Genomic DNA, 27,206 nt, shown 5'->3' on the forward strand with positions numbered 1-27,206 from the left:
TAAAAGCAAGTGTTGGGCCATAGGGCATGTGCAATTCTAAAGTTTCTGCTTCTTAGTACTATGCTATTAAGCTCACCATTAATTCTAAGCTTTTTTCCAGAAGGTTATGCTAATCACTATAGACATTAACAAAATATGCAGCCTTCTCAGGCCTCACATTAGCATTCAGTACTGCCATTCTCCCAAATATGCCAATTTGATAAAGTAAAATACATTTTATCTATCTTTCCTTAGAGAGTGTTAAGGTCTTTTGAGAACAGGGCCTGGCACACAATAAATGCTCATTTAATGAATGATTCAAAGGATCTATCTGGACTTTACATTTCCCATGTCTAAAGAGGAAATCTGCCCTATCTAAGGCCCAAGCTGTCATCTGGCCCTGTGTCACCTGACAGCCATCTTCTCTGTCTTTGCCATAGCTGCTAGGAAACCAGTCCAGGACAAAAAGCCAACTAGATTCTTGCTCCTAGGACTGAGATGAGGTCCAGAAGTGAACAGCATTAGAATCATCTCCCATAGAAGGTTCAGAAGAATGGTCACAGCCTGCTGTAGCTAAGATCCCCACAGTCCCCCTTAGGAGTGGGTGACTTGGCCCTTCCTGGATCAGAACCTTTAAGGCTGACTCTTTTTTTTTTTTGGCCAGTCCTGGGGCTTGGACTCAGGGCCTGAGCACTGTCCCTGGCTTCTTCTTGCTCAAGGCTAGCACTCTGCCACTTGAGCCACAGCGCTACTTCTGGCCATTTTCTGTATATGTGGTGCTGGGGAATCAAACCCAGGGCCTCATGTATACAAGGCAAGCACTCTTGCCACTAGGCCATATCCCCAGCCCCAAGGCTGACTCTTAATAAGCAACCCCCTCTTACCCAGGTGCATGCATGGTTGGGTTCTGATTTTGCAGGCTAAGTGCCTGCCTGGCACAGAGGTTATCTTTGGCAATGTCATGTAACAGCCACAGCCTGGAAAGTAAGGACTATAGGATTAGATTTTTTTTTTTTGTTTTTTGTTGGTGGTGCTGGTGGTGGTGGTGGGGATCAAACCCAGGGCCTAACATATGCTTGGCAAACATGTCACTGAGCTGCACATTTTGTAGGCCATCCCTGGGGCTTGAACTCAGGGCCTGGGCACTGTCCCTAGGCTTCTTTGGCTCAAGGATCATACTCTATCACTTGAAACACAGCTCCACTTCCAAGTAGTTTATTGGAGTTAAGAGTAGATGTCTAATCTAACCTAAGAGATCATTTAGATTTGTTCTTGAGTCTGTCAGTTGTAGTCAGTATATTTGCATATTTTAATATTATAAAAATTAATGAAATGTCTGTGCATAAGGAAAAAGCTGTTGTTTCTATAAATTTAGTGTTTTGGAAAGGCTTGGCAAAAATGGATTCCTGAGAAGTACTGCTGTCAAGTTAGAGGTTAATGACAAGACATATATAAAAGTCTATAGAGCCAGGCACTGGTAGCTCCTGCCTATAATCGTAGCTACTCAGGAGGCCAAGATCTGAGGATCAAAGTTTGAAGACACCCAAGGCAGGAAAGTCTGTGAGACTCTTGTCTTCAATTAACCACTATGAAGCTGGAAGTGGAGCTGTGGCTCAAGTGGTGGAATGTTGGCCTTGAGCACAAGAGCTCAAGAACAGGGCCCAGGGGCCAATGCCCCCTACCCCTGCTAGTCTCTCAAAGTGTTGGGAAAAGTACAGATCCTAAAAGATTTATGGTACTTACTCTGCAAGTGTTAAGTTCTTGTGAAGAAGTCGTATCTGGACATTACAGAAGATGTTATATGGATGTAATTCATGCAAGTAAATGATGCAGAATGTCAATATATGCATCCATCAAACACTAATAATAATCTTGAAACTGTATATAACTCTTTCATATAGTACACCTGGAATCTCTCTATCCTTAGCAACTCAACTAATTTTTAAAAAGAAATACCATTTGTGGCCCAGTTAAAGTGATTTTGTAACTCAAAGTTTGAGCAGTCATTGACTAAATCCCATCCCTTCATTTTCTTGATAGGGGAACTGAGATTCAGATTTTAGGGATTTAAAAAAAATCTTCAGCTGTGAGTCCAAAGTCCAAACCTCTTTCCCCTATTCTGAGTTTTCTCAACTACCCTGAGTAGCCTTTGCTAAAGAGGAACTGGCCCAGCCCAAAGCACCGGGTACAAGGAGGAAGTGGATGACAGTGTGGAGATACACCCTGCATAGGGGAGGAAGATTTCTCATTCCATCCTATGCCCTCTGAGCAGGTGTTAACGCACATACACATACAGGTGTGTGCTGTTTCATCTCCAAACTGAGACATAGCACGTCTCTTGTGCTACAGATACCTATTTGGAACAGGTAAACCATGTACCTGGGACAAACACGTGAGGCCTCTAATTTTAGAATGACTTCAGCTCCACGTGGGAAAGCTCTAGACAATGGAACAGGGAAGCAGTTTGAAGTTCTGAAAAGCTTTTGTTAGATGAGATGAGCAATAAGCTAATCCTTTGCTTGTTGGCTGACCCACATCCTACCTGTTTGCCCAACAAGTAAAGCCTTCCAAGATTTTTTTCCTTATAAATTTTATCTTATCTGCCTGGTTTCTGTGCACTCTAGCCCAAAATTACTATCTTAACAGATGGAAGGCCAAGAGGTACCCCTTCCCACCCCCACCTGATCTGACCATCTCCCCAAGCAAGCGGATGCTGGTGATATTTCTCTTCCATGAATAACTCCACTGTGACTTTTCCATGTCCTTTCATCATCTCTGGAAAGTCTCCCCCAGACACTAAATTAAGCAAACCCTCAAACACACCCCGATTCCAGGTGGGTGTTCTTAGACACAGGCAAGAGGAAGGAGCAGAAGCTTGGAGATCTAAAGAGCCACCCAAAGTCTGCAGATCGTGCCAGGCAGATAGCAGAGGGAAACTTGGAGTCTGGCTCCCAGGTGCCTGAGCAAGGTCTTTACCACACCTCCTCGGTCATTAGAGTGAGTCTCATGAAAATATGAGAACCAGATGGGCAGCCTGGGAACGGTGCAACATTTCTGAGGGTTAAGCAAGCAGCCACCCAACAACTTTGTAACCAGGGTGCATTCTGTCCCTTTTAAGGGGCATTAAAAAGTGTCTTTTGAAGATAGGTCATAACTCCTTCCTTTGGAGGTGTGACAGGTGTTCTAAGCTGGGGTGCTGCCATCCTGTCCCTGCCTCCAGCTAATGTTTCTCCTCATGCTTTACAAGTTGACAGCCAACCAGATTAATATTTTGTCTCCTCAATCCCAGATTCTTGACTTCACTTTGTCTGGTAGACATTATTTTTTAAAATGTATACAGTGAGCAATCAGCTGAGATTGCTCAGACCATGCTAATGAGTTCCTGTGCTTTCTGGTCCTCTGTGGGGTGGCCTCCTTGAGGACAAGACAGAAAAGGCTCACTTCTTTGGATGCTTCTAGCACTGAGAGCATTATAAACTCAATGTAAAGTAGCATCTAGTTCCAAGAGCATTAAATACAGTTGTCCCTCCTCCGGATCCCTGGGAGATTTGTTATTGGACCATTCCCCAACCCAGATAGGGAATCCACAGGCACTCAGGTTCATTATAGGAAATGATGTGCTAACTACATGTGGCCTCTATTCTTCCTCCTGTATACCTTAAGGCATGTTTGGATTACTTAAAATACTAAATATAGTGGAAATGCTTTATAAATTGTTCTACTGTCTTGTTTAATGATGGGGAGTTTTGTGGTAGGTTCACCAGAATTGCAGTTTTTCTCAACAATTTCTGATCTGTAGTTGTTTGAGTCCTCAGATGCAGAACTCATGAAGATGGAGGGCCATCTCTACATGGCAGTCACATCACCACTTCCCTGCATTGTCTCCATGGCCATCAACTCATTGCTGCACTATTTCTTACAACCCTGAGCCTCCGAGTGATTCTTCCCAACAGAGCTCTCCAAGTCCTCTCTACCAGACCATCTGAATGGCCATGTGAGAATCTTCTAGGCCATTTCTGAGTCAGGTCCCACAGGCAAGGAAACTAACCCAAACCCAAACCTGATGATTAGCTTGCCTAGTGACTTGAAAAGACTGAGACCATGTGGGCCTAAGGCCTCCCCTCCCTCCACTGTCCCACCCAAGGTAAATGTCTGAGACAGATTCACTGATGACAATCAGTTTCCTATGTTTTTGGCATAATTCTTTACCTGGGAATCTAAGAGAAAGGAAGAACCAAGAAATCTCAACAAGAAAGGCAAGGCAACCATCAAATAATAGCATGATTAGATCTCCTTCTCCCCATCCTAGAAATTTGTAAGGAAGCCACATGGGAGCAGCTTAATGTCCCGGGAACCCATGTGCAACCTTTGAATGGTATGTGGTATTCACAATTTTCTCTCTATGGATGCTCTTGTTTATTGCTAGGGCTTCATCTTGGATATCCCAACAGCCCTTTGGCATAGTGGTTGTTCATTAGAAACAAATCAAAACTCATCTTATGTTCATGATTGATTTTACATCAAGGGTGAAGCTCTTACAATTTCTGTCTTAAAATCACCATCTGCACACCATTCAATGGATGGCTCTACCCAGGACCCAGGAGTTAGGAGGGACTCAGATGTGAAAGTCACTCTGCATATGTATGGATACATTTTTACAAACATAGTGTTTATCAAGAAATATAAGTGGAAACAGTAAAGTAACTGCAAATTTAAAGGGAGCTGTACAAAATGAAATACAACATCATCTACTTTCCGCGTAAAGGCCTAAGAGATGCTGGGAGGAAGGAGGCTGGGGCGATTCTCCCATATGTTCATGTTAGAGCTCTGTGCTCTGGAAGGTGGTTTGAAGTGGGACTAACCACTTGATGGAAGCTGATGGGCCCTGAACTCCAGAAGGAGAGCTTTCCATGGTCACCCTCAACTCCTTCCACTCCCTCCCCACACCTCCCATACCTTTGCACAAAGCATGACATAGAGGAAGAGATGATGACATAGAGGTCATCATGGGCCACCAGGTGGCTTGGGCACCTTATGCATAATGATGACTGTTAATGGGGGGAAGGGAGATGGAAACAATGAAAGCCGGTGAAGTGGAGGCATTGCCTCCAGAGGGAATGGAGGAAAGATCTAGAAGAGGCAAAGAGTAAAGTACCAGGAACTTTGGGTGACTGGTTAGACAATTAGTGAATTCATGTAAACCTGTCCCTTCCCATAGACCTCTCTGATTACCATGGAGACACAGCAGAGCAGATGGGAGAAGAAGCCAGAGAAACATACCCTATGTTAACAAGGAAGCAGCAAGACTGGCAGGCTCAAGCCCTGCTAGTAATCACAGTTCACTGTAAAGCTATTTAGCAGTTCGTATTGAGGCTCACAAATGTATATGTTCCTGCTTCTGGAGGTATATATTGAGAAATAATCTAAATAAAGGGAAATTCTCTAGGCAGGAAGGTGTAGCATCATAACTGATAAAGCTGGAGGCACTTTAAATATCCAGAGGGGAATACTTAATCAGATTTCATGTGCTTACTGAACAGGACGTGGTAACATTTTAAAAGGATAGATTTCAGGATATTCCAATAACATGGAACCCCTGAGTTCTAAAAGCAGGAATTAACATGGCCGGAAGTGACCATATAAAAACACGAATGGCATAAACAAAGGCTACAAGCAGGGTACAATCATAATAGTGCTCACTTCCCTGTAGTGCTAGGATGCTGAAGGTTTGCCTCTTATACTTCCCAGGCTTGCCAGATTGTCGATTTAAAATTTTTAAAATGGAAACTAGAAAAGGAAAGAATTGCTACAAATATCAAAGCATGAACCAGGAAATAACTGAGCACAGACCTCTAGGCAGAGCAGAGAACACCGATTATTACATGAGGTAGGTAAGTGCAGATGGTTCAGAACTACTGGACCTGATAGGACCTGACTTCCAGCAAACCAGTCCACACTAGTTATCCACACAGTTGAAGGGTGATGGGAGCCAGGTGGCCTCTTGAGGGATCCAGGATAGCCCTCCTCAGGCCCACAGTTAACAACCTATCTGTGGGGTGTGTGTGCAGAAGGCCCAGGAAGGAGCTCTTCAGGTGAGACTTCAGACTCTCCAGTAGTCATATCCACAGACCACACCCCATCTGCATCCTCAAAGGAGATTCAACTCACCACTCAGGGGGGACGTGCTGTTCTCCAGAGCTTGACACACAGCCAACACAATACCTGTCAGGGAAGCAGAAAGAAAAGGTAAACGTCTGCTCAGCAAATGATTTCTTGAGAGACCTGGAGGGCAGGCCCTGGAAGAAACAAACACATGGTAGTATGGCCAACACGCAGGCCTAGCTGCCTTATTGGATGAGCTCAGTGGGAATTAAAGCACGGGGCCCCTTGCCTAACAAGCAGGGAGAAAGTACTTATGGAAGGCAGTAGATTCTTTCCTGCTGCAATCTCTCTCCAAATGTTAGGGCACTGTTTGTTTAAAAAGAAACCTCATAAATATATTTTTGGTAGGAAAATATCATAAGCTATTTACCAATTTAACCATTTTTAGTTCACTGCGGTTGACATAAAGAACGTGCCATTGTGCATGTCATGGTGTTTTCTGATTGTTGAATGCATCACTGCGCTCCACTGGGAAGGGGCTGTGTGTAGGGTGAGTGAAGTGTCTCATAGGCTCGGTGACAAAGTGTGAAATTGGGCATGGGAGCCATTGTCCTGCCGTCTCCCATGAACTTGTGCAGCTGGAACCATGTGCTGAGACACAGTTGGCAAGAGGGAAGTCCAGCTAGATGTCTGTCTCTTCTTCCCAAGGACTTGTTGTCCTAAGTTAAGGTGATACCACAAAGGTTTCATACCTCCCATTTCAGGATACACTAATTACCTGGATCTGGGGAGACAGACAGGCTCCCTCTTCTTATTTCCCACTGAGCATGTGGTAGAGTTCCCAGTCCATGGTGACAGCTGTCACCGTACTCCACCCTAAGATAACAGGGGTACATGTACCTACTCCCAACATTTTTTGTGCATCCAGATCCTACTAGATACAAAACATGGCAGGAGCAGCGACCCATTTAGAGGTGGTAGGAGATAGTAGGAAGGACCCAGGAATCAAGGCTGTAGGCCTTACTCATACTCATTGTCCCACTGGACTTCCTTTATAAGACACAGATTCTAAGAACACTAGGAAGGTCAAGACTGCACTTGCAAAGTTTGGAACTCCCAAGTTCAAGGTCAGTATGAGCATGGAGCTCTGTGTGACCCACAAGGCTACCTCTGGCAACAGATGACCTCATGTGCCCTTGTGTTACAGGACTGGAGGTTTCTGGAAACAGAGCAGCAAAATTCCAACCAAGAAGGAAGAACCTCAGAGTTCTGCAAATAATAGGAACTTCTCCAAATGGAGATACCAGAAAGACATCTCAGTGGCTACACAGATGAGCTGTGCTTCCAGCAGGTCGCTGTAGGGAGTAGATACCTTAAATCAGTGCAGAACACTAGAAAAGTCTTGTTGGCTATTCCTCAATTGCACAGGAACCATGCAACTCCTACCAGGTACCTTTCACTTCCTCACTTAAGTGTGGACTCAGGAATCCACCCTTGGAACACAGAAAGACAAAGACAAAGACACACACACACACACACACACACACACACACACATCACATCACATACACACAGCTTCTGGCTTTTGAAATAAACATCCAAAGAGCTTCCCACTGCTGGAACTAGGGCCTAGCATGGGCTTCTCTACTTCTATAGAGAGTATGGACCACTGAGTTGGAACAGGAGGTGTTGGGAGGGAAATAGATGAGAAACCCTCCTATGTGGTCTTTCTTGTAGCCCCATAGATGCTAATTTTGGAAATGAATTCTTCCTTGGGGGTCCCCTGCAAACATTTCAAAGGGTGAATTTCTAGTCTACCCACCAGTGATTGAGGCAAGAATCCCTGCCCTAGCCAGGAAGAGTCTTAGTGGCTGCTCCCTCGAAGCTGGGGAACAGTCACGTTCTGACTTTGCTGGCACTGCCACAAACCATTCTGGGCCCAAGTCAGCCAGTGATCCATAACCGCGTCAAATGATGATGACACAGGGATGTTTTGCATGCCTCTGGAGGGGGAGCGTGACTGGCCTGGCAGGAACTGTCCCTGAACTAATGAGCTCTCTTCATGCCTCCTTCCCACCCCTACCTTGACAGTCAAGGTAAACACAGCACAGTTCCTGGGCCCCACAGCAGGCAGCCTCTGGCATACAGACGAACCCCATCTCTTCAGAAAGGCAAGGGTGTGCACTAGGGCCAGTCCCCCAGCCTTGGTGTGTCACTTTGCCTCTCATTCTGCACCTGTAAGCTACCAACTCATAAAGGCATTTTAGGATTAAGATTTGCAAAACCACCATGTTCCATGGATGAAAGATGCTTCATTTTGTGAGCAGTGCAGAAGAATATGTGCTTTTGGTACCCTCCTGGAAAAGAGCTTTTTGGTGTCCTGGCTTTGTTCTGCTAGGTGAGGCGTAGGATCAGGAAGAGGGGGGCTAGGTCTTTTTCTTCTCAGGTGTGTATGTGGGTATGTTGGGAATCCACTAATTGAGTATGGACTAGCTGTAGGCCCAGAAGAGGGGTTTGCATATGTTGTCTTACTTGGTTCTCATAACTCACGATACCTCCCAGCCTCTCCCTCCTGTTCAGCTGGTGGATATCTCATTGGACAGATGGGGAAACTGAGGCTTAGAGAGACTAAGGAATTTTCTCAAGCTCCTATAGCCAAATTCAGACTCAAATTGGTCCCAATTCTGTGCTCAAGAGAGTGCTGAATCATCACACCATACTGGTCATGAAACCCTGGCAGGTATGTGCCTATTTAGGCATGACCCTTCCTGTCCTAAATGACAGGTTCAGCACGCCTCCCTCCCTTCTGGGGGCCACATTCATTTGCCTCTTGGGATTTTTTTTCCTTCTACCTCAGTCTCCCCGATAAGCCCGTACCACCAAGTTGCTGTCTAGGTATCCAGAACTCAGGCTACATGGCTGCACTTAGAAAGCCAGGGTGCAGGAGGCAGGAACATATGGCTTTGGCAGGCTCTGGGATTCATGAGAAAGAAAAGAAAGAACAAGAAGAGTGCAACTGCAGTGCTAGTTGCAGCCATAGTAGCTCAGAGACACAAGTGTGGTAGCTGCAGCCATAGGGTCCGGCCTTCTGAGTGTCCAAACCACCTGCCACTGGCCCTTGGGACAGAAGGCAGGCTCAAGGCCACCCAGCCCTAGAGGACAGGAATCCCTTTTAGGCTGCTCCTGTTAGCATCTTATTTCTGTCTAAATAGCTCCCAAGTGGGAAATCTGAGGGGAAAACCACACATAACAGAAGAAAAGATTTTATGAAAGCCTGGTCCCTCCTCCCACTCCCTTAAAAGGAGTGGGAGCCAGGGCCTGCCCTCAAGACAGGACAAGGATTGCCATGCCTATAATTCAGCTATTTGGAACACAGACAAGTTTCCAACAGAAACCATTGTAAGAAGAGAGGCCAGCCTATTCATCTGGGAGTTCACAGAACTAAAACCACCCTGAAACCCATCCATAGATGTGCTGCTAGGAAATGCAATTGAGAATTGATAGGCACTGACATTACTCTGGGTACCAGAACAGGGCCATCTCACTCCAGCCCCTTGCTCCTGAATAGAACTGGCAATCTAGACAGGTACCTAGGCTGTATTTTCAGCATCAAATACCCTGTCTCCTCAACCCATCACCTGGAGACCACCTAGTGAGTGCAGTAACCTTCAGCTCTGGTCACCCCAGTAGAGGTGCCCATGTCTTGCTTTGGCTTTTGTAGCAATCAGGATTTGATTCTAGGCTTCTGCCTACTTCACTGGATGGTAAGTCTTTTGCCTAGAACATTAAAAGCTCACTATCTCATTTGTGTTTGGAGCCCAAGGCAGGCTTCCTGTGTGAAGGGAGATTGCTGTAGGTCTTTTTGGCTGCAGGGTGCTCTGGGTCCCAAGAATGTGATGAGTACAGGCCTGTGAGTGAAGAGGGATGCAGGGCAGAAGGGAAAGAGTTAGGGAGGAGGCAGCAGCCATACTCAAGGGGCTGTCAACTTCCCTCTTTTCCTCTCCATGCTTTAGGAAGTTGGCAGAGAAACAGAGTCAGGAACTTGGGAAGTGGTGGGGGATACTTAGAGCGTGCGATCCTGAAACTGCAGGGGCAGCAGGTGGGCATAAAAATCTGCACAAATGGATCACGTAGAACCCAAGTCTTGCCAGTGCATCTTCCCTTATGGATCATATTCTCATACTTAAATTTTACCTGCATAGCAAAATTGTCCTTGTGCACAATGTTATCAATGTATCTGAATCCAAGAGACTGACAGCAGGTGGAGATGCTGCTTCAGAGCAAGAATTGACCAAGAAAGAAGAAGTGGAAAGCAGACAGCAGGCATGAAGAAGGAGGGGAGCTGGTGGGACCAGGGTTCTAGGTGTGTGCCCCTGGAGCCTTGTCCATACATTGATTAGCATGTGAAGGCCAACTCTGGCCCCGTAGCATCCTCATGGAAAAACAGCCTGGTTCTCTCTCAGGAAGAGGTGACAGTTCACATTTGGCCCTGTTCCAAGGAACAACAGGCAAAGCTGCAGAGGAATGTGTGGAAGAACTGGCCAGACAGGATTAGGAGAACTCTGGGGACAGTGAGGAATATGAACCATTGTGGGCAAATGGGCTCATGGGATACAGAGGGCTCTCCTACTACCCCAGCCTCTGGAACACTCTTCCAAAACAATGTAAATGTTTGCGAAAGTTGACATCATGTTTCAGCTGGGGGGTTCAGATGCACAGCAAAGAAGCCAGTGATAGCCAGGCACTGGTGGCTTATGCCTATAATCCTAGCTACTCAGGAGGCTGAGATCTAAGGATCGAAGCCAGTCCGGGGAGGGAAAAATCTGTGAGATTTTTTTTCTTCAATTAGCCACCTAAAAATTGGAAGTGGAGCTGTGGTTCAAAGAGGTAGAGCTCTAGCCTTGAGCAAAAAAAGCTCAAGAGACAGTATTCAGGCCCCATGATGAACAAATCGAAAGGAAACTAGTGATATACAAACCCCCAGAAGCTGGTGAGGCTTTGCTGCCTGCTCCCATACGTAGCCCAGTCAGATGGGCCTGGGTAAGGGCCATAGAAGGAGCCAGCTAGGCTTCTTGGTTTCCTACCTCCTGTGGTTCAATTATGGGATTGTCATATGGCTGATTTTTGAGGAATAATAGTAGTTATGACATTTGTGAACACTGACTACCTGTCCTAAGTCATGTACATAGTAGGTATTCTGACGTGACCATCCCTTATCAAAAATGCTTAGGAATGGGGCTGGGGATATGGCCTAGTGGCAAGAGAGCTTGCCTCCCATACATGAAGCCCTAGGTTCGATTCCCCAGCACCACATATACAGAAAATGGCCAGAAGTGGCACTGTGGCTCAAGTGCTAGCCTTGACAGAGTGCTAGCCTTGAGCAAAAAGAAGCCAGGGACAGTGCTCAGGCCCTGAGTCCAAGGCCCAGGACCAGCAAACAACAAACAACAACAACAACAACAACAACAAAAACCAAAAATGCTTAGGACTAGAAATGGGTTAGATTTCAGAGGTTTTTTATTTTTAGATTTCAGATCCCCTCTGCCCCCAGATTTTGGAGTCATTAGGAATAAGATCCAAGGGGACTTCAACACAAGGAATTTACTTGAAGTTCTAGGGTTACTAGGATGGTTCTAGGCACTGACTTCGAAATATTAAGACATTTTAAAGGCTTTCAAACATTATTTGCTTATGTTTATTAATAATTTATTGAGCATCTATAAATTTTAAAAAGAACACAAGAAAGAAATCTAAAATCTGTGACTTGCCTCAAAGTGTCAAAGTCACCTGTGACAGAGAACAATGCCATCTTCCCCATTACAGCCCAGCAGACAAGTGTGGGCTCTGTCCCATAGATGCTTCTCCTGCATTCAAACCCTGAACACCATCTCCCACCTCACCCCTCTGTTAAAGCCTGTGTCCCCAAGTCTCAGGCTCAAAAATAAACTCATCATCACCCACCTTCTCTTGTGTTCCGGGCGGGATTCAAGACACATCAGCCCCTCCCTCTCACTTACCCTCCTACACACCCAGGCATCACATGACCTCCTTATCCATCCTCTGCATCCATCCCCAGGACCTGCCCCAATCCAGGCTTCACCATCACTCCCTGGGCTAGTACGTAGATAAAAATAAAGGTTCAATAGGGCGTTGTCAAACTGGTTCTCCTACCAACAGTGCTGTGTTGTGTTGTTGTTGTTGTTTTTATCATCTGCTCCTGCTGCCATAGTGAGTTTGCCATACCATATCCTGCCTGCTTCTCCATGGGCTCCATACAGCTCACAACTCCAAAACAGAACAGAGTCCTGAGCAGAGATTGTTAAATGCATAAGTTGGTCTGAGACTTATTTCCCTCCCTTTTGCCATGCACTCTCTTGGACTCTGCTGCCTCCCCTGCCTCAATCGCTGCATACAGGCTGCCTTTTCCCAGCCCAGTGTCTTGGGTTCCAGATACTGCAGAAGCTTGACTCAAGTACTCTGAGCTGGTGCTCTTTGTCTAGCTTCTCAAGCCTACATTACAAGGTCATAAAGAGGTGAACACTCACAGAGGTTTCACCTTCTGGACAAGCATATATTACAATACACAAGAAATGCATATTGGACAGCACATTGTAGCCATGAAGCTGCTATTAATTGCTAGTTATTAACATGTGATCTCGAGTGTTTAAGGTGAGAGGCACATAAATTATCCAGATCTGACATTATACAGTGAACACACTGTACTCTAGAAATATGTTTAACTTTTATGTGTTTTGAAAAATTTGGACCTCAAGTTGTCACACCCTCTCATTTACTCATAGGAATCAGATTTGCCTGTCAAAGCCTGGAGCAAATGTCAGAAGTAATTGTCCCTTCCTCAGAGCAGTCCTTCCTTTATTCTACCTTGTGGTTTATCTAGCTGCCCCCTTAATGTGGTCCATACCTGGCCCAATGGCTGTTGCCTTGTTGGGTCTCCAGGTAGGTGAAACTGATTTTCTCTAAAGAAAATCAGAAGTCACAAGCTTGGGAGGAGAGTTGGAGGGGTGGGTGTGGAGAGCATGCAGAAGGAAAAATGAGGAAAGCCAGTTGAGCTCTTACAGCTCTATGCTTTGCTCCTTGTTCTGTGTTATTCACTATGTGAATTCACTAACTCACATACTTACTGAGAATCTACTAATGTGGCAGACTAGGTCCTGGAGATAAGGGACCAAAGTCCTTTTTTCTTGAGGTAGAATGATGGAAGGAGTGACCCTAATCAAGATGCATTATAGTCATAAACAGACATGTTGAATTTTAACCCCTTTGTACCACTATTTAAAAGACAATAAAATTATACTAAAAATAAAAAAATAAAACAAGGTGCCTTTTCTTACAACCTGTACAGTGTACTGTTCCTGGGAGCAATACCCTTTCTAATCCTTGAAAACCATTACATTGAACTCCATTACAAATGTTTGCCTACATCACCATTCCAGTTTACTGGTAAGTTAATATATGCCTTGCATTTATTTTTAATTTTTTATTATCTTTACATATTGTCAAAAGTTGCCATTTAACAAAGTAGTTTATGAATATATTTTGATCAATGCCACCCCTCTCAACATTCTCACCCATTTCTCCCCTATTTACTCCTTCCTTCGCTCTTCTTAATTTTTCCAGATATACATTGGATTCTTGTCTGCATTTCCCACTTCTGCTCTTCATTTGTCCTCTCTTTTCCCCCGGACCCCACCCCACCCCTTTCAAGAACCATCTTCCTGATGTTTTATTTTGATGAACTTTGATTTTGCCTTTCTAAGGAATTACACTATTTGAGATCTTCCTTGAATCTACTGTATTTCAGTTATTACAAATATATACACTTTCATATCACCCAATGTATTTACTTAAGAGTTTGTAAGCTCCATCTGTCATCTACGTATAAAGGAAAACATGCATTCTTTGTCTCTCAGGGGCATGACTTAACATAATTTTTTCCAGGTCTTTCCATTTCTTTACAAATGGTACAGTATCATTCTTTCTAATGGATGAGTAAACTTCCATTGTGTATCTATATCACATTTCTTGATTGATTGGGTCCACTTCAGGGCATCTGGCTGATTCTACACATTGGCTATGATGAATAGTGCTACAATAAACATGATTATATTGGTGGCCTTACTGTATCCTGGTTTGTAATCTTTTGGGTAAATGCCCAGGAATAGAATTGCTGGATCACAGGGTAGTTGTATATTTATATTTTTTGAGGAACCTCCACACTGCTTTCCAGAGTTGTCGAACAAGTTTTCTTTCCCACTAACAGTGTATTAGGGTTCCTTTGTAGATGCATCCTTACCAGCATCTGTTATGGTTTCTTTTCTTTCTTTTGGGGAGGGGGCAAGGGCTGGTCATGAGGCTTGAACACAGGGCCTGGGTGCTGTCCCTGAGCTCTTTTGCCCAAGGCTAATGCTTTACCACTTGGAGCCACAGTTTGGTGGTTAAATGGAGATAAGAGTCTCATGGACTTTCCTGCTCGGACTGGCTTTGAGCCATAATCCTCAGATCTCAGCCACCTGAGTGGCTAGCATTACAGGCATGAGGCACCAGCACCCAGCTTTTAAAGGTGTAGCCCAGGCTGCTCTTGAACTTATGCTCCTCCTGCTTCATCTTCCCCCTTGATTACATGTGTGGGCCACCGTGGCTGGCTGTTTTCTTGATAATGACCATTCTAACCTGGTGAGGTAGAATCTCATTGTTGTTTTGGTTTGCATTTCCTTTAGGTGCTTTCTATTTAAATAGTAATGTAAAATAGTCCCACTAGAATACAGAAGGTCTGTGGAGGAGTGAAGGAAGTGTGGTCTGATCTGAAGCCTGGAGTTAGGTCTGCTGAACAGGGCACAGCTGGCCCTTAGTTGTTTGGTCACCAGATGGGATGACCTGTGGATTTTTGTAATTTTTTTCCCATTCTCATTTTGTTGAAACTTCTATGACAAAACAGAAGATTTCTGTGCTTGGCAGCTCTAACGAGGCTTCAGTGTATCCCAAGAAAAGGGGAGGTGCAAAGGGGTATAGAAAAGAGCTGTAAAGCAACTTCAGTGATTTTTGTATCAACAGTTCACCTAGTCCTAGGAGTTCCCTAACCACCATGTGCCCAGGGCTCTCCCAGAAAAGGCAGTACACTCTAGACAAGGAGACCTAACTGGAGCAACACATGCCAAAGTGTTCTTGCCAGTGTCCTTGATGTTTCCTATTCAAGCTTCCATCAAATGTGTCTATCTGATCCAGGTCTCCTGAACACAACCAGGTCATTCTATCTTGCTCGTCCCCATTTCTTCCTAGCTTTCCAACCCACCCTGACCTTCATATTCTCCACCATGTCTCACCACTCCAGCAGGTAGGGGTTGTTGACACTCCCTGAGCTTCCTGAGGCTTGTGGGCTCTGGTGCCAGGAGTGGGTCACCCACTCCAGCTGGGTTACCCACCAGGGCCTCTTGGAGTTCCCTCCCCCTGCCTTCCACCTATACCCCACTTCCCACCATTTTTGATTTAGAAAAACTGATTAGTATCTTCAAGGGACAGGTTAGAATACTTGCAAAACACTTTGAGCTATTTAGAGTTGATGCTCTAATAAGTGCCCAGAACTGTCACCACACAAACAGTATCAGTACAATGTGACACAGTCACGAAAGGAGGCGACATGTGCACTTCCTGACATCCAGAAAAGCATGAGAAATAAATAACTGCTAAGCCATAGAAACCCTCCAAGAAAGAGACTGGCACTATCCTGCCCAGATAACTTGCTTCTTAAGGCCCAACAGGTTGATGAGACACGACTCTGAGACAACCTCCCCTATTTACTCCCCACCCTCACCCACATCACAACCAGCACAAAGCACAACCTGCTCACTGGCCTACTGGTGGAGCCTCTGGGTAATACATCCTTGGGAACAATGAGTTATCCCGGAGGCCAGGCACCCAGCATCTCCTGCAGGTGAAGGAGGGTAAATAAGGCCATGTGCCCTGCCTATCACAGATCTGTGCCACACCCTACATTTTTTTGGCTAGGAGGGAGCAGATCTCTTCCACAGAGTTAAGGTTTATCAAAGACCTGGCCCTGGGCTGGGTACTGAGTCAAACTTCCTCTTCCTTGGGGCCTGCTCCTGTGCAGGGAGTTCCTAGAATGGGTAGGCAGCAGGGTGTTACCAAATCCTCTCCTCTCTGGCTGGCTGGAGTTTCCAGGTTGCTGAATCACCAACAGGCTCTACCAGGGTGAGCTCTGGCACAAAGACTGTGCCAAGCTGGGGTGCTGAGGCCTGCTTCAGCTGACTGACCCTGGGATTTGAGCCTTGTGTCTCTGGAAAGGACTACACTTGAGTTTCCCGGAGTCCTAAAGGGAGGAAGAAGTGCTTAGGAGTAGACCAGAGGCAAGGCCGGGAACTGAGCTGCACACACCATAGCCAATGCACTGCATCTAGGGGCCTCAGAGCCAGAACCAGCTAGATAGAGTGTACTCACTTCCAGGAAGTACAGGAAGCAAATTTAGGAAGGTAGTGAGTTCCTCCCCAGCCTGTGTGGACACACTGGCCTAGCTCAGCTTCCCTGATTGGGTGGTGGTTCCCAGAATTGCCATTCTGTGAGCCCAGAACAGCAGTGGTTTTGCTCATACAAACCTCAGACCAGCAGAGTTACCTTCTTGGTAACTCCAGCCTACCAAGGCCATATTTAGACATCCCGCCTGGCTAGTGGCTTGCACGTAAGGTGTGAACAGGAAGGTGATAGAAAGAAGCAATCCTTGAACTCTGTCCCATTTCCTGTGTGGGTGACAACTCATCCCTTCCACTGCTCTAGACATGCGGGATATCCTGAAACACCCCGCAGAGGACATTGCAAGGGTTGGGGTCAGGCCAACATAGATACCAAGGTGACTTGGCATAAATAATCACCCATCAATGTAGCTTCAGCTTAGGTATGGGGACAATTTGGGCGAGGGGACACCATTACACCAGTGTTTAATCTCCACCCTCTACCATTGCTTTTTGACCACATAAGGTAGTTGATTAAGAAGCAAGTCAGACTGAACAGGAAACAAATCCGAACAACTATGGTTTCCTGGTGTATTTCCCTTAAGGGATAACACCCTTAAGTTCTTGTAGTCCCACATTTCTTAGCCCACATGACACTGCAGACTAGCAAAGTGAGGGGATAGTAGGAGGGGATAGGGAGGAGGAGAAAACAAGTAAGAAAGCCCTGCTTGACAAGCCCAGGCACCAGCTACTGACAGCTAAGACTTATAGCCTTTCAACTAGGCGCTGCTGACTCATGCCTGTAAGTCTACCTACTCAGGAGGCTGAGATCTAAGTATCCTAATTCAAAGCCAGCCCAGTCCATGAGGTTTCTATTTCCAATTACCCACCAAAAATCCAGAAGTGGATATGTGGCTCAAGTGGTAGAACATGAACCTTGAATGAAAACTAAGGGATAGTGCCTAGAGTTCAAGTCCCAGTACTGGCATTTGCATATTCCCCCATGTGCGTGCACACACATGCACGCACACACACGCACACACACGCGCACGCACACACACACACACACACACACACAAAAGACATAGTGCCTTCTAGTAGGAGACTTGGGTTATGGGTCACTAGGTCTAGCCTCTTATCCTGCTCCCCACAGACTCCAGCACTAGATCTAGTCACCCATAGTCCAGGACTCTTATAGCTGATAGAGTACTCACAACCCAGCCCTCATCCTGTATTTGTTTATTTTCTGCCTTGTTAGGATCAAGGGAAGGGGGCATGTGAGGGGAAGGGAATTGTTTTTAGTTCTATTTGAACACAACTTTATAACAACCCTGTGGAATCCAGATACTTTTGTACACTGTTAGAACTTCTCTGTCATAGAAGTTCTCTAAGAAATGAAGAAGAACCTTGAGTATTTTCCTCAGTGTGTGTGTGTGTGTGTGTGTGTGTGTGTGTGTGTGTGTGTGTGTGTGTGTTTACCATGAAGACAATTACCATGGATGTCCTTTTTGAAGTGACATCAATAGAAACCTAAATATAATCAGGGATCCCATCCTCAAAATATCTGGTGGAAGACCATCCAAGGCAGAGAAGACAGCAAGTGCAAAGGCCCTGGGATGGGAGTAAACTCGTCCAAGAAAGAGCAGGAATGCTAATACAGCTAGAGTAGAAACAAGGCTGGAGAAATGCCAGGGTGGATAGCTCCCATGGGAGTGTGGATTTTACTTCTTATAGGGCAGCCCCTAGATGTTGAAAAGAATAGTGAAAGCATTTGATGTATCTTGAGAGCATCACTGGGTCACTGAAGACAGGGGAGGCATTAACAAGGCAATTGTAGAATAGGAGAACCAGGAATACCACTACAGGGATCCAGACAAAGAGCATGAGAAGTAGCTGGATGTGAACATAACAGAGTCAACATGCCTGGCTGACCATGGGAAAGGCACCTCGGTCACCTCTTCCCTCTGCCTCTATGTGAACTACACTTTGCCTTCTCCTCACCATTCAGGGCTATGTTCAATGTTCAGAATTGATTCAAGCTGGGCGCTGGTGGTGCACATTTGTTTTTCTAGCTACTCAGGAGGCTGAGATCTGAGGATTGTGGTTTGGAGCTGGCTCAGGCAGAAAAGTCCATGAAACTTCTACATCTGATTAACCAGCCTTGAGCAAAAAAAGCTTAGTTCAAGTCCCAGGGCCAGCACACGCGCGCGCACACACACACATACACACACACACCCCACAGTTGGTTCAAACGTTAGTGTCTTCAAGATCTTTACCTGACTTCTCAGATGGAGGAGCCTGCCTACCTCAATGAGTTAAAAAAACAAATGAATGAATAAGAACATAGGCTTAGAGATGCCCATCGGCAAGCTTGACTATGAGAGTAAGCTACACAATAAACCTTAGCCTGATGACCTAACATCATTAAAGGCTCTCTGCATAGGTTGCCTATCATCCCTGAGTTCTTTCAGGGCTTCAGTCAGGGGCTAGGAATCTCAGGTCATCTAGGGTAACTCTTAGCTCTCTGGAAATATGCATAAAGTCCCCAGGTTAAGTCAGCCTCCATAGGAAGATGCTCAAGGCTTCCGGAAGCTTGTCTCGTCTCTCAGCCCGATCCCCTGAAGCCCACCCCACACTACTGCCTACAGGTTGCTGAAGCAGCTTGCCAGGTTCAGAGGGGATGGGCTCAGCCCTGTCCTTGGCCAGAGCACAGGTCTTCTACAGATACACAAACCTAGATATAATGCTCAACTCTGGGGGTCTATGCCCCAAGTGCAATGCCTCTGAGGCCAGGGTCCAGGCCTTTGCCCCATTCACATCTAGAGAAAACTAAATAGGCAGCTGACTCCATGGATGTGGGTATAATAATGCTACCATGGCTACAAAGGCTGCCACTATGACATGCCACATGCCCTCCAGGGTGAGAAGCACTTCCCTCTAAAGAAGTTCCTTTTGACTAGGAGGCATACAGAATGTTCCTGTCAATCACTCAGTAAGGGCTCAACCAAGGCCACTGTGAATGTCAAGCCATAGAGTCCTGTACTCAGCATTAGCAGTGATATTCTCTCCTCACTTTGAGGGAAGCAAAGTGTGTCCTGAGAGTAACAGGACATACCTCACACGCTGATTCTGAGAGGCCAGGCCTATCTAGCAGGCCTCAGTAGTACTTTTGGATGGCTGAGATTAGATTTATGGACTTCCTTTTAAAACTCAAGTGCTATTTAAAAAAATAACAAAAAGCCATGGAACGTAAGTAATCTACGTAGGGACACTTTCAATTCTGGAAACCCATGTTTTTTTTCCCCCCTCATTCTTAAGAGAAATCATTATTGGCTCATGCAAAAATGCAAATATACGGCACATACATCATCTCATGCTGAACCCACAGCAGGCATTATTCGTGGATCATAGCACAATTTACTACTGCACTTAAGTAGCAGCCTCCAGTTCCTTCTAAAACAGCCACTTCCTAAGTGATCATAATTGGGTTTGAAGATGGAATTATGTCCTACTTATGTTCAAAAGTATCTGCTGCAGGGGCTGGGAATATGGCCTAGTGGCAAGAGTGCTTGCCTCATATACATGAGGCCCTGGGTTCGATTCCTCAGCACCACATATACAGAAAATGGCCAGAAATGGCGCTGTGGCTCAAGTGGAAGAGTGCTAGCCTTGAGCAAAAAGAAGCCAGGGACAGTGCTCAGGCCCTGAGTTCACGGCCTAGGACTGGCCAAAAAAAAAAAAAGTATCTGCTACAACTGGGTACAATGGTTCATGAACGTCATCCTACCTACTTGGGAAGCTGAGATCAGGAGGATCATGGTTCAATGCTGGCTAAAGAGTTCACCAATACCCCTTCTCAACAATTAATGGCATGTACCCATCATCTCAGCTATGCAGATGCTAAGATCAGGAGGCTCTAATTTCTAAGCCAGACCTGGAAGAACAATCCATGATTCTCCATCTCCATGGAAGAAGCTGAGTGTGGTGGGATGAGCGTGGGATCCTAGCTACAGTGGGACGCAGAGAAGGATTGCAATTCAGGCCTGGGCCTGGGCAAAAGTAATCAGAAGCTGGGTACTGGTGGCTCATGCCTGTAATCCTAAGTACTCAGGAGGCAGAGATCTGAGGATCTTGGCTTGAAGCCAGGCCCAGTAGGAAAGTCCATGAGACTTTAATCTCCAATAAACTACTGAGAAAAAGCTGGAAGTGGCACTGTGTCTCAAGCAGTATAATATTAGCCTTGGGCACAAAGAGGCTCAAGGATAGTGTCCAGGCCCTGAGTTCAAATCCCAGGACTGGAAAAAAAAAGTAATTAGATAAAAAAGGGGGCTGGAGACATGGCTCAACAGCAGAGTACCTATTTAGTAAGCATGAGGCTCTTGAGTTCAAACAGCAGGATTTAAAAAAAAAATCTGGTGCTATTTCAATGATGTTCTAGGAACCAGAGGTGAAGAAAGAAAAGACTCCAGGGGTAAATTGTCACCCATAGGAACAAGAAGAAGGTGAAATGAAAAAACTGGCCAAGTTGGAAATGAAACCTTCAGCTAAAACACACATGTGTGCCCTCACTCTCACCTGCTCACACTGAATTGCCAAGAGTGAGAGGTTATCTAGAAACACCTGTTGGTGTAACTATACAATGAAAGTGAATTATACTTACCCTCCGTGGAAGGAAGACAGTGTGTAAGGATTTACAAGCTGTTCCATACTGACTTATCCACCTCCTCCAAGCAAGACTTTTTTTTTTTTTAATAAACAAAGCCCCAGATTGTCAGAAATGTTTTATCTGCAAAACTTCTGAAAATAGCTCCTTAGGTGATAAACAGCACAGGTGCAAATAGTGCCTCAGCCATTTGTGCAGGAAAGCAGAATGGAGCAGAGTGAATGTAGTCAGCAGTTAGGGCCAGGCAGGTTAGCAGCAGTTTACCAGATTTCCTAGTGCTTTCCCATTTTGCTGGAAGCCAGAGCAGTGCTTTTTCCACAGAAGTTAATGACTTCATCTTCAAGGACAAATTAGGTCTTAAGTCCACTTCTGATTTGCTCTGAGTGGAGTCAGACATTGCCACAGCCCCCAGTGGGGCTGAAGCAGGACCAAACTCGGGGACCTGACAATCATAGAGAAGGGGACCAGGTGTACTACATGAGCATGTGGCTAACCCTCCAGCGGAACTTTCCCCTCACTCTACTCACAAGTTGAGGGCCTGCCTTGTTTAAGAAAGTACATTCCAGGCAAGATGCATACCACATCCTAGTTTCTAGGATAAAACACCTACCCTCTCCCCTTTTTTCTCAAGGCTGGGAGCTCAGATAAATGGCTCATCTTTCTCAGCCTAGATCTGTCCTTGTCATGTAAACAGTTTCCTGTTAGAGCGGGGCCCTCTCCCTGCTTCAGGAGATTTCTCCACATATACTGGAGGAAAGTGAAACAGACAGAAACATTATTTCCTGATTACAGGAGAAACTCATCTATGATTGATGAAGCAAAGAGATATTTTTTTCTTACTTTTTGTCAGGCTTTACCGGGATTTGAACTTAGGCCTCACACTTGCTAGGTAAGTGTTTGGGTCATATCCCCAGCCCTTTGATTTTTCAGCTAAGTTCTTGCATCCTTTGCTCATCCAGCCTTGGACAACAATCTTCCTCTCTAGTCTTCTAGCATACTGGGATACCACCATGGCCAGTTTGCTTGTTGAGAAGGGGTCTCACCAGTTTTTTTGCCCAGGCGGATGCAGAACTATGCTTTATTGGGTAAATGAGGTGTTTGTACTGTTGGAAAGTGAGGCTTATTTCATACAAGTCAGGAGCATTCTTTATTCTCACTTCTACTTGGTCAAGCCAATAGAAATGTCTGGCCTTTTTCTGTGATGCATGTCATTGTTCAATTTGGGGTGAAGAGTCTGAAAACATGACAGCTATTAGCAAGTGTGCTAATGCAGTTCTATCTTTAGTTGGACCATAAAGAATTGGATGTGCTAATGCAGAAGTGTCAAAGACACTGCAGTCTTCTGCTATAATTTGGGGGCAGCATTGACAGGGAAGTGTAGAATAGGGGCGAAGGAGGTGAGGCCAGCACCCCAGTGGAGCCAACAGGTCACATGCTCTGTGACTCTCTGACATGCCACCCATTTGGGGACAGACTGTATCAGTGGAAGAGATCTTCCCTTTCCCTTCCTCTTTCCTGCCTTCCTATAATGAGGCTTGAACTCAGAGGCAGGCTGCTCTTGTTCAGCTTTTTTTGGCTCATGACTGGTACTCTACCAGTTGAGACAGGCCTCCAGTTCCAGGTTGTTGTTGGTTATTTGGAGATAAGTCTCATGGATTTGCCTGCCTGGGCTGATTTCAAACCTTAATTCTCCAATCTCAGTCTCCTAAGTAATTAGGATTACAGGCATGAGCCACCAACACCAGGACAGAAAGGGTCAATCTTTAAAGAAAGTACCTGTAAAAAGGCTCCCAATAACAGGCTTACTATACATCAAATAGCATATACCATGTGATTATCTGAACACATCAACTCTTGTTTGAAAGAGGGCAAAGCCCTCTATTGACAGAGGCAGCAGCTTTTCTTTTTAGCCAGCAATCAGTAAATGATCTGCATGGGAATTACTCTGTAAATGGTTTTTTTAAAAAATGTCAAGAAGCTGTTTACATTTATCCACTGTCTGCTCTAACCCATGATCAACTCCAGGCACTTCTGCATCTACAATGTTCTTTACCTTTACAATAAAATAAAAATCCGAAGTAAATTCAGGGCTTGAAGGCAAGGGCTCCATCATGGTTCTCTTTGCATTAACATCACCAAACCCAGCAGAGTACCTAATCCATAACTATAGATCTACTAAATTAAACCATCCATGAAACATATCATCTAAAAAACTTCACTTTATACTGACAGACCTTATTCTGGTATTCACTGGCTCGACAAGACAGTTATTAGGTGAAGAAAATAGCTACACTGGGTAAATTGAGAAGTAAATGTTTCATTGGACTTGGTTCACAAAAAAAGTAACTCCACTGGTACTAGTGGCTCATACCTGTACTCCTAACTACTCAGGAGACTGAGATCTCTGAGAATCACTGTGGAAAGCTAGCCTGGGACAAATCTGAGATGCTCTTAGCTCCAATTAGCCAGCACAAAGCTGGAAGTAGAGATGGGGCTCAAATGGTAGAGCACCAGCTGTGAGAGAAAAAAGTCGACTGAGAGCAAAGGGTGGCTTGAGTTCAAGCCCGAGTATCAGCACCAGAAGAAACAAAAGAAAAATCACAGCTCCTGTACCATCATTAGGCATTTCCTATATAAGACATTAGCTGAGGAGGCCACGTGCTCTGTTCTTACTATTAAAAGAGAAATACCTGCCTTTCATCTGAAATCCAGAAAATCTGACTTAGTTGAAAGGACTGTTTTGTTTACTTTTCCCTTGTTGCACGGTATGGGAAAGAGCCCTTCACAAGCCACTAAGCTCGCATTACACAATAAGTTGATGTTTTCCTAAGCATAAACCTCTTTAACTTTCAAGTGGTTCACTGGTGCGGAACCAGTCCGTTAGGCCTCAATAGAAGAAGGTCCCACCATCTTGGCCTGAATAGTGGATTAGTCCAGGAAACTGGAGTAAAGTCTTTTCTTTTTATTTCCCCCTCCACAAAGAAAGTCAAAGTAGAGCAGAGTTCTGTTTAAGTCAGGAAGACAGCTCAACTCACAGGTAATAATGGAGACATTACATGAGCGACTGGTACCATAGGGGGATACACAGTTTACTAGTAATGACCTTCAGCATGTATACACCCTGAAATGGTTTTGAATCACTCATAGTAAAGATAGATCATCTCTAAAATATATATGTGCCTAACAACAGCATCAAAATCCATGAGACAAAAGTTAATAGAATCACCAGGGGAAACACGAATCTAGTTATGGTGAAGACGTCACTCCTGAAGCAGAAATGATCGGCTTGCCAAGCACAATGGCTCATGCCTGAAATCCCAGATACTTGAAAATGGATACTGGGAGGATACTGGTATGAGGGTAGCCATTGAAAAAGTGAGCATGAGCCTATCTCAACAAATCAGTTGAGTGTGGTGGTTACAACTGTAATCTCAGCTATGCAGTAGGCCTAGGTAGAAGGATTTCAGTCCAAGTTCAGCCCTTGGCAAAAATGAGAGACCCTTATCCCCAAAATACTTAAAGTAAATAAGGGCTCAAGTTGTGGCTCAAGTGGCAGAGCACCTATCTAGCAAGAACAAGGCCCTGAGATCGACCCCCAGTACAAGAAAGAAAAAAGAATCAACTCCAGCAGGCAGAAGACACAGTTGAAGTAAAAAAAAAAAAATACAATCAATTAGTTGGATATAAAGGGCATCTACAGATGCCCTACTAAGCCATCCAAGAGCAGAACACATACTCTTCTCAAGCTCCAGTGGAATGTTCAGAAAGACAGACCACATTCTGAATCATAAGACACAACAAATTTAAAGTAATGGGAATCATAAACTGCATGCTCACCAACACAGTAGAGCCAAATTAAAAAATCGGTAACAGAAAGATAGCTGGAAAAATCCCCAAATATTGGAAATGAAACAACCTATTTCTAAACAACATGGGGGTAAAAGAAGGATCTTCAGTTACAAATATTTTGAAGCCAATGAAACTATAGATCTCTTACTGAAATTTGTGAGGTACAGAAAAAGCAGTGTGTAGAGAAAAAAATTATAGCACCAACGAAGATCTAAAATAAATGTCTTTGTATGTTTCCTGAAGTAGAAGCTAAGAAGTACACATTAAATACAAAATAAAAATTAACAAAACCTAATAAGGCTGTGTAGTTTAGTCACTGTTTTGCCCTATTGAAGGATCTCACGTCAGCCAGTACTTGTCACACTTTCCCACCAACATCCCAAAAGAGCAAAGACAGAAAACTTGTACCTTTCCCTTTAGATTCTGGGAGCATAGTCTGAAATAATCCAACTAGGGGAAAACCATGACTTTTTACGTGTTATCCTGTTTTCTATCTTGTCCTAAACAATGTCATTGATATTTCAGTTCTTACATTCTATTCACTAACATATATAAGTGTGTTACAACCTACTAAACAATATCATGCCTGGTCAGTGATGTTCCTTTTGATTCTCCAATGAATCCACATTCTAGAGAGATCTACAAGGTGTGGTCTGTGGTTCCAAACATGCAATGACATGCAATAACTTTATAGGATTCCCATTAGAGAAGAAGACTTGAGCTAGAAAGCCTCCATTTTCAGCCTCTAGCCAAGCCAAGAAACAAGGCTATTAGCCTTTCTCTCCAGGAAGAGGATCATGGTAGTCAATTCCTCCCTCTAGCACCACCTAGGTGAGGAGTGATGAGATTCCACCTTCATTCACTGTTTATCTTCCTTGTTCTTAGCATTCCCTGACCCACTTCCTGGGGCAGTAATATGTTACACCCAGGAGAGTGGGTCATTACAGCCATGATTCTCACATCAGTAGAATGGAACAGACACCACAGACCCACGAGGAAAAATGTATCATGTGACTTGAGCTTTAAACTGAGTGCAGAAAAATTATGTATTAGATGATATTAGGAAAACTAAAACACTATTTGACACAAAGCAAATTAGATCTTTACCTGAAAGTTTACACCCAGATGCATTCCCAAAGAATTACAATTTAAATCTGAAAAGGAACATCAGAAAAATACAAGAGAAAAATAGATATCAAAGAGCCATAGAAAAATCCCTTCCTATCCAGCCCCAAACTATGTATTACACAAAAGCAGAAATGGTAAAGGAACTGTAAACAGATTTTAAGTCTTAGTGAAAAATGAAAATAAAATCACACTTCTGTAGATCAAAACACAAAATGTTTTAAAGAAGATTTTTACTTTTGAAAATTCTGATCTTAACTCTTTTATGTAATTTCTTTTCTATTAGTATATATTGGTGGTACAAAGGAGTTTGTGATTTTCCCCTACAGCACACGATGTCTCCTGATCAATCCATTCCTTCTGCCACCTTCCCTGGTCCCCAAATCCTCTCACCATTTTAAGGCCAAAAAAAGTCAACAGGTTTCATTGGTATTTTTATACATGCATATAAAGTCCTTGGACCAGATGTAAGGACTTTTCCCTACCCCTCTCACTGCTATCTACCCTTCAATAGAGCCTGTTATACACTTAGTCATTCTTTAATGGATTTAAAAAAAAACTGCTTACAGATTGCTAAAAAATAACCAATCACCCAACACATTTCCTAAAGACACAAATAGGTAACAAGAAAATTAATTCAGTCTTACTAAAGTCCAGTGAAATCCAAATTAAAACAACTGGATGACACTTTGTACAGCTTATAGAAGGACAATATTTGCCACAGGCAACTGTGCTGATAAGTAAGCATTCACACATAGGTGACAGAAATCTGTGCAATTTTTCTCAAAGGCAGGGTGTCAAAGTACATTAGGAGGAAAAAGTGTGAACCCTTTGACCTAATAATCCACTTCTGAGATTTAGCCATCGAAAATAATTTAAATGTGTTGGTAATGATTTAATCATAAGATTGATCATTTCAGGCTTGAATACTGTCTCTCTACTAATAAGGGATTAATTGCTAAGTGACAGAGCTATATAATAGTATGCATTGTAGCCATAAGGATAGG

The 27,206-nt window shown here is 44.3% G+C and overlaps 1 protein-coding gene across 2 annotated transcripts in view; it reads right to left on the reverse strand.

Moving 5' to 3' along the window:
• Tgfa (transforming growth factor alpha) overlaps positions 1 to 27,206 on the reverse strand; it is a 97,053-nt gene that overhangs the window by 59,321 nt on the left and 10,526 nt on the right. For both annotated transcript variants that reach the window (XM_048353567.1, XM_048353566.1), the window contains exon 2: positions 6,148 to 6,201. In XM_048353567.1, the coding sequence (XP_048209524.1) occupies positions 6,148 to 6,201 (54 nt within the window). The remainder of the gene's footprint in view (positions 1 to 6,147; positions 6,202 to 27,206) is intronic.

The sequence above is a fragment of the Perognathus longimembris genome, chromosome 8 (assembly GCF_023159225.1).
Source record: "Perognathus longimembris pacificus isolate PPM17 chromosome 8, ASM2315922v1, whole genome shotgun sequence".
Taxonomy (NCBI): Eukaryota; Metazoa; Chordata; class Mammalia; order Rodentia; family Heteromyidae; genus Perognathus; species Perognathus longimembris.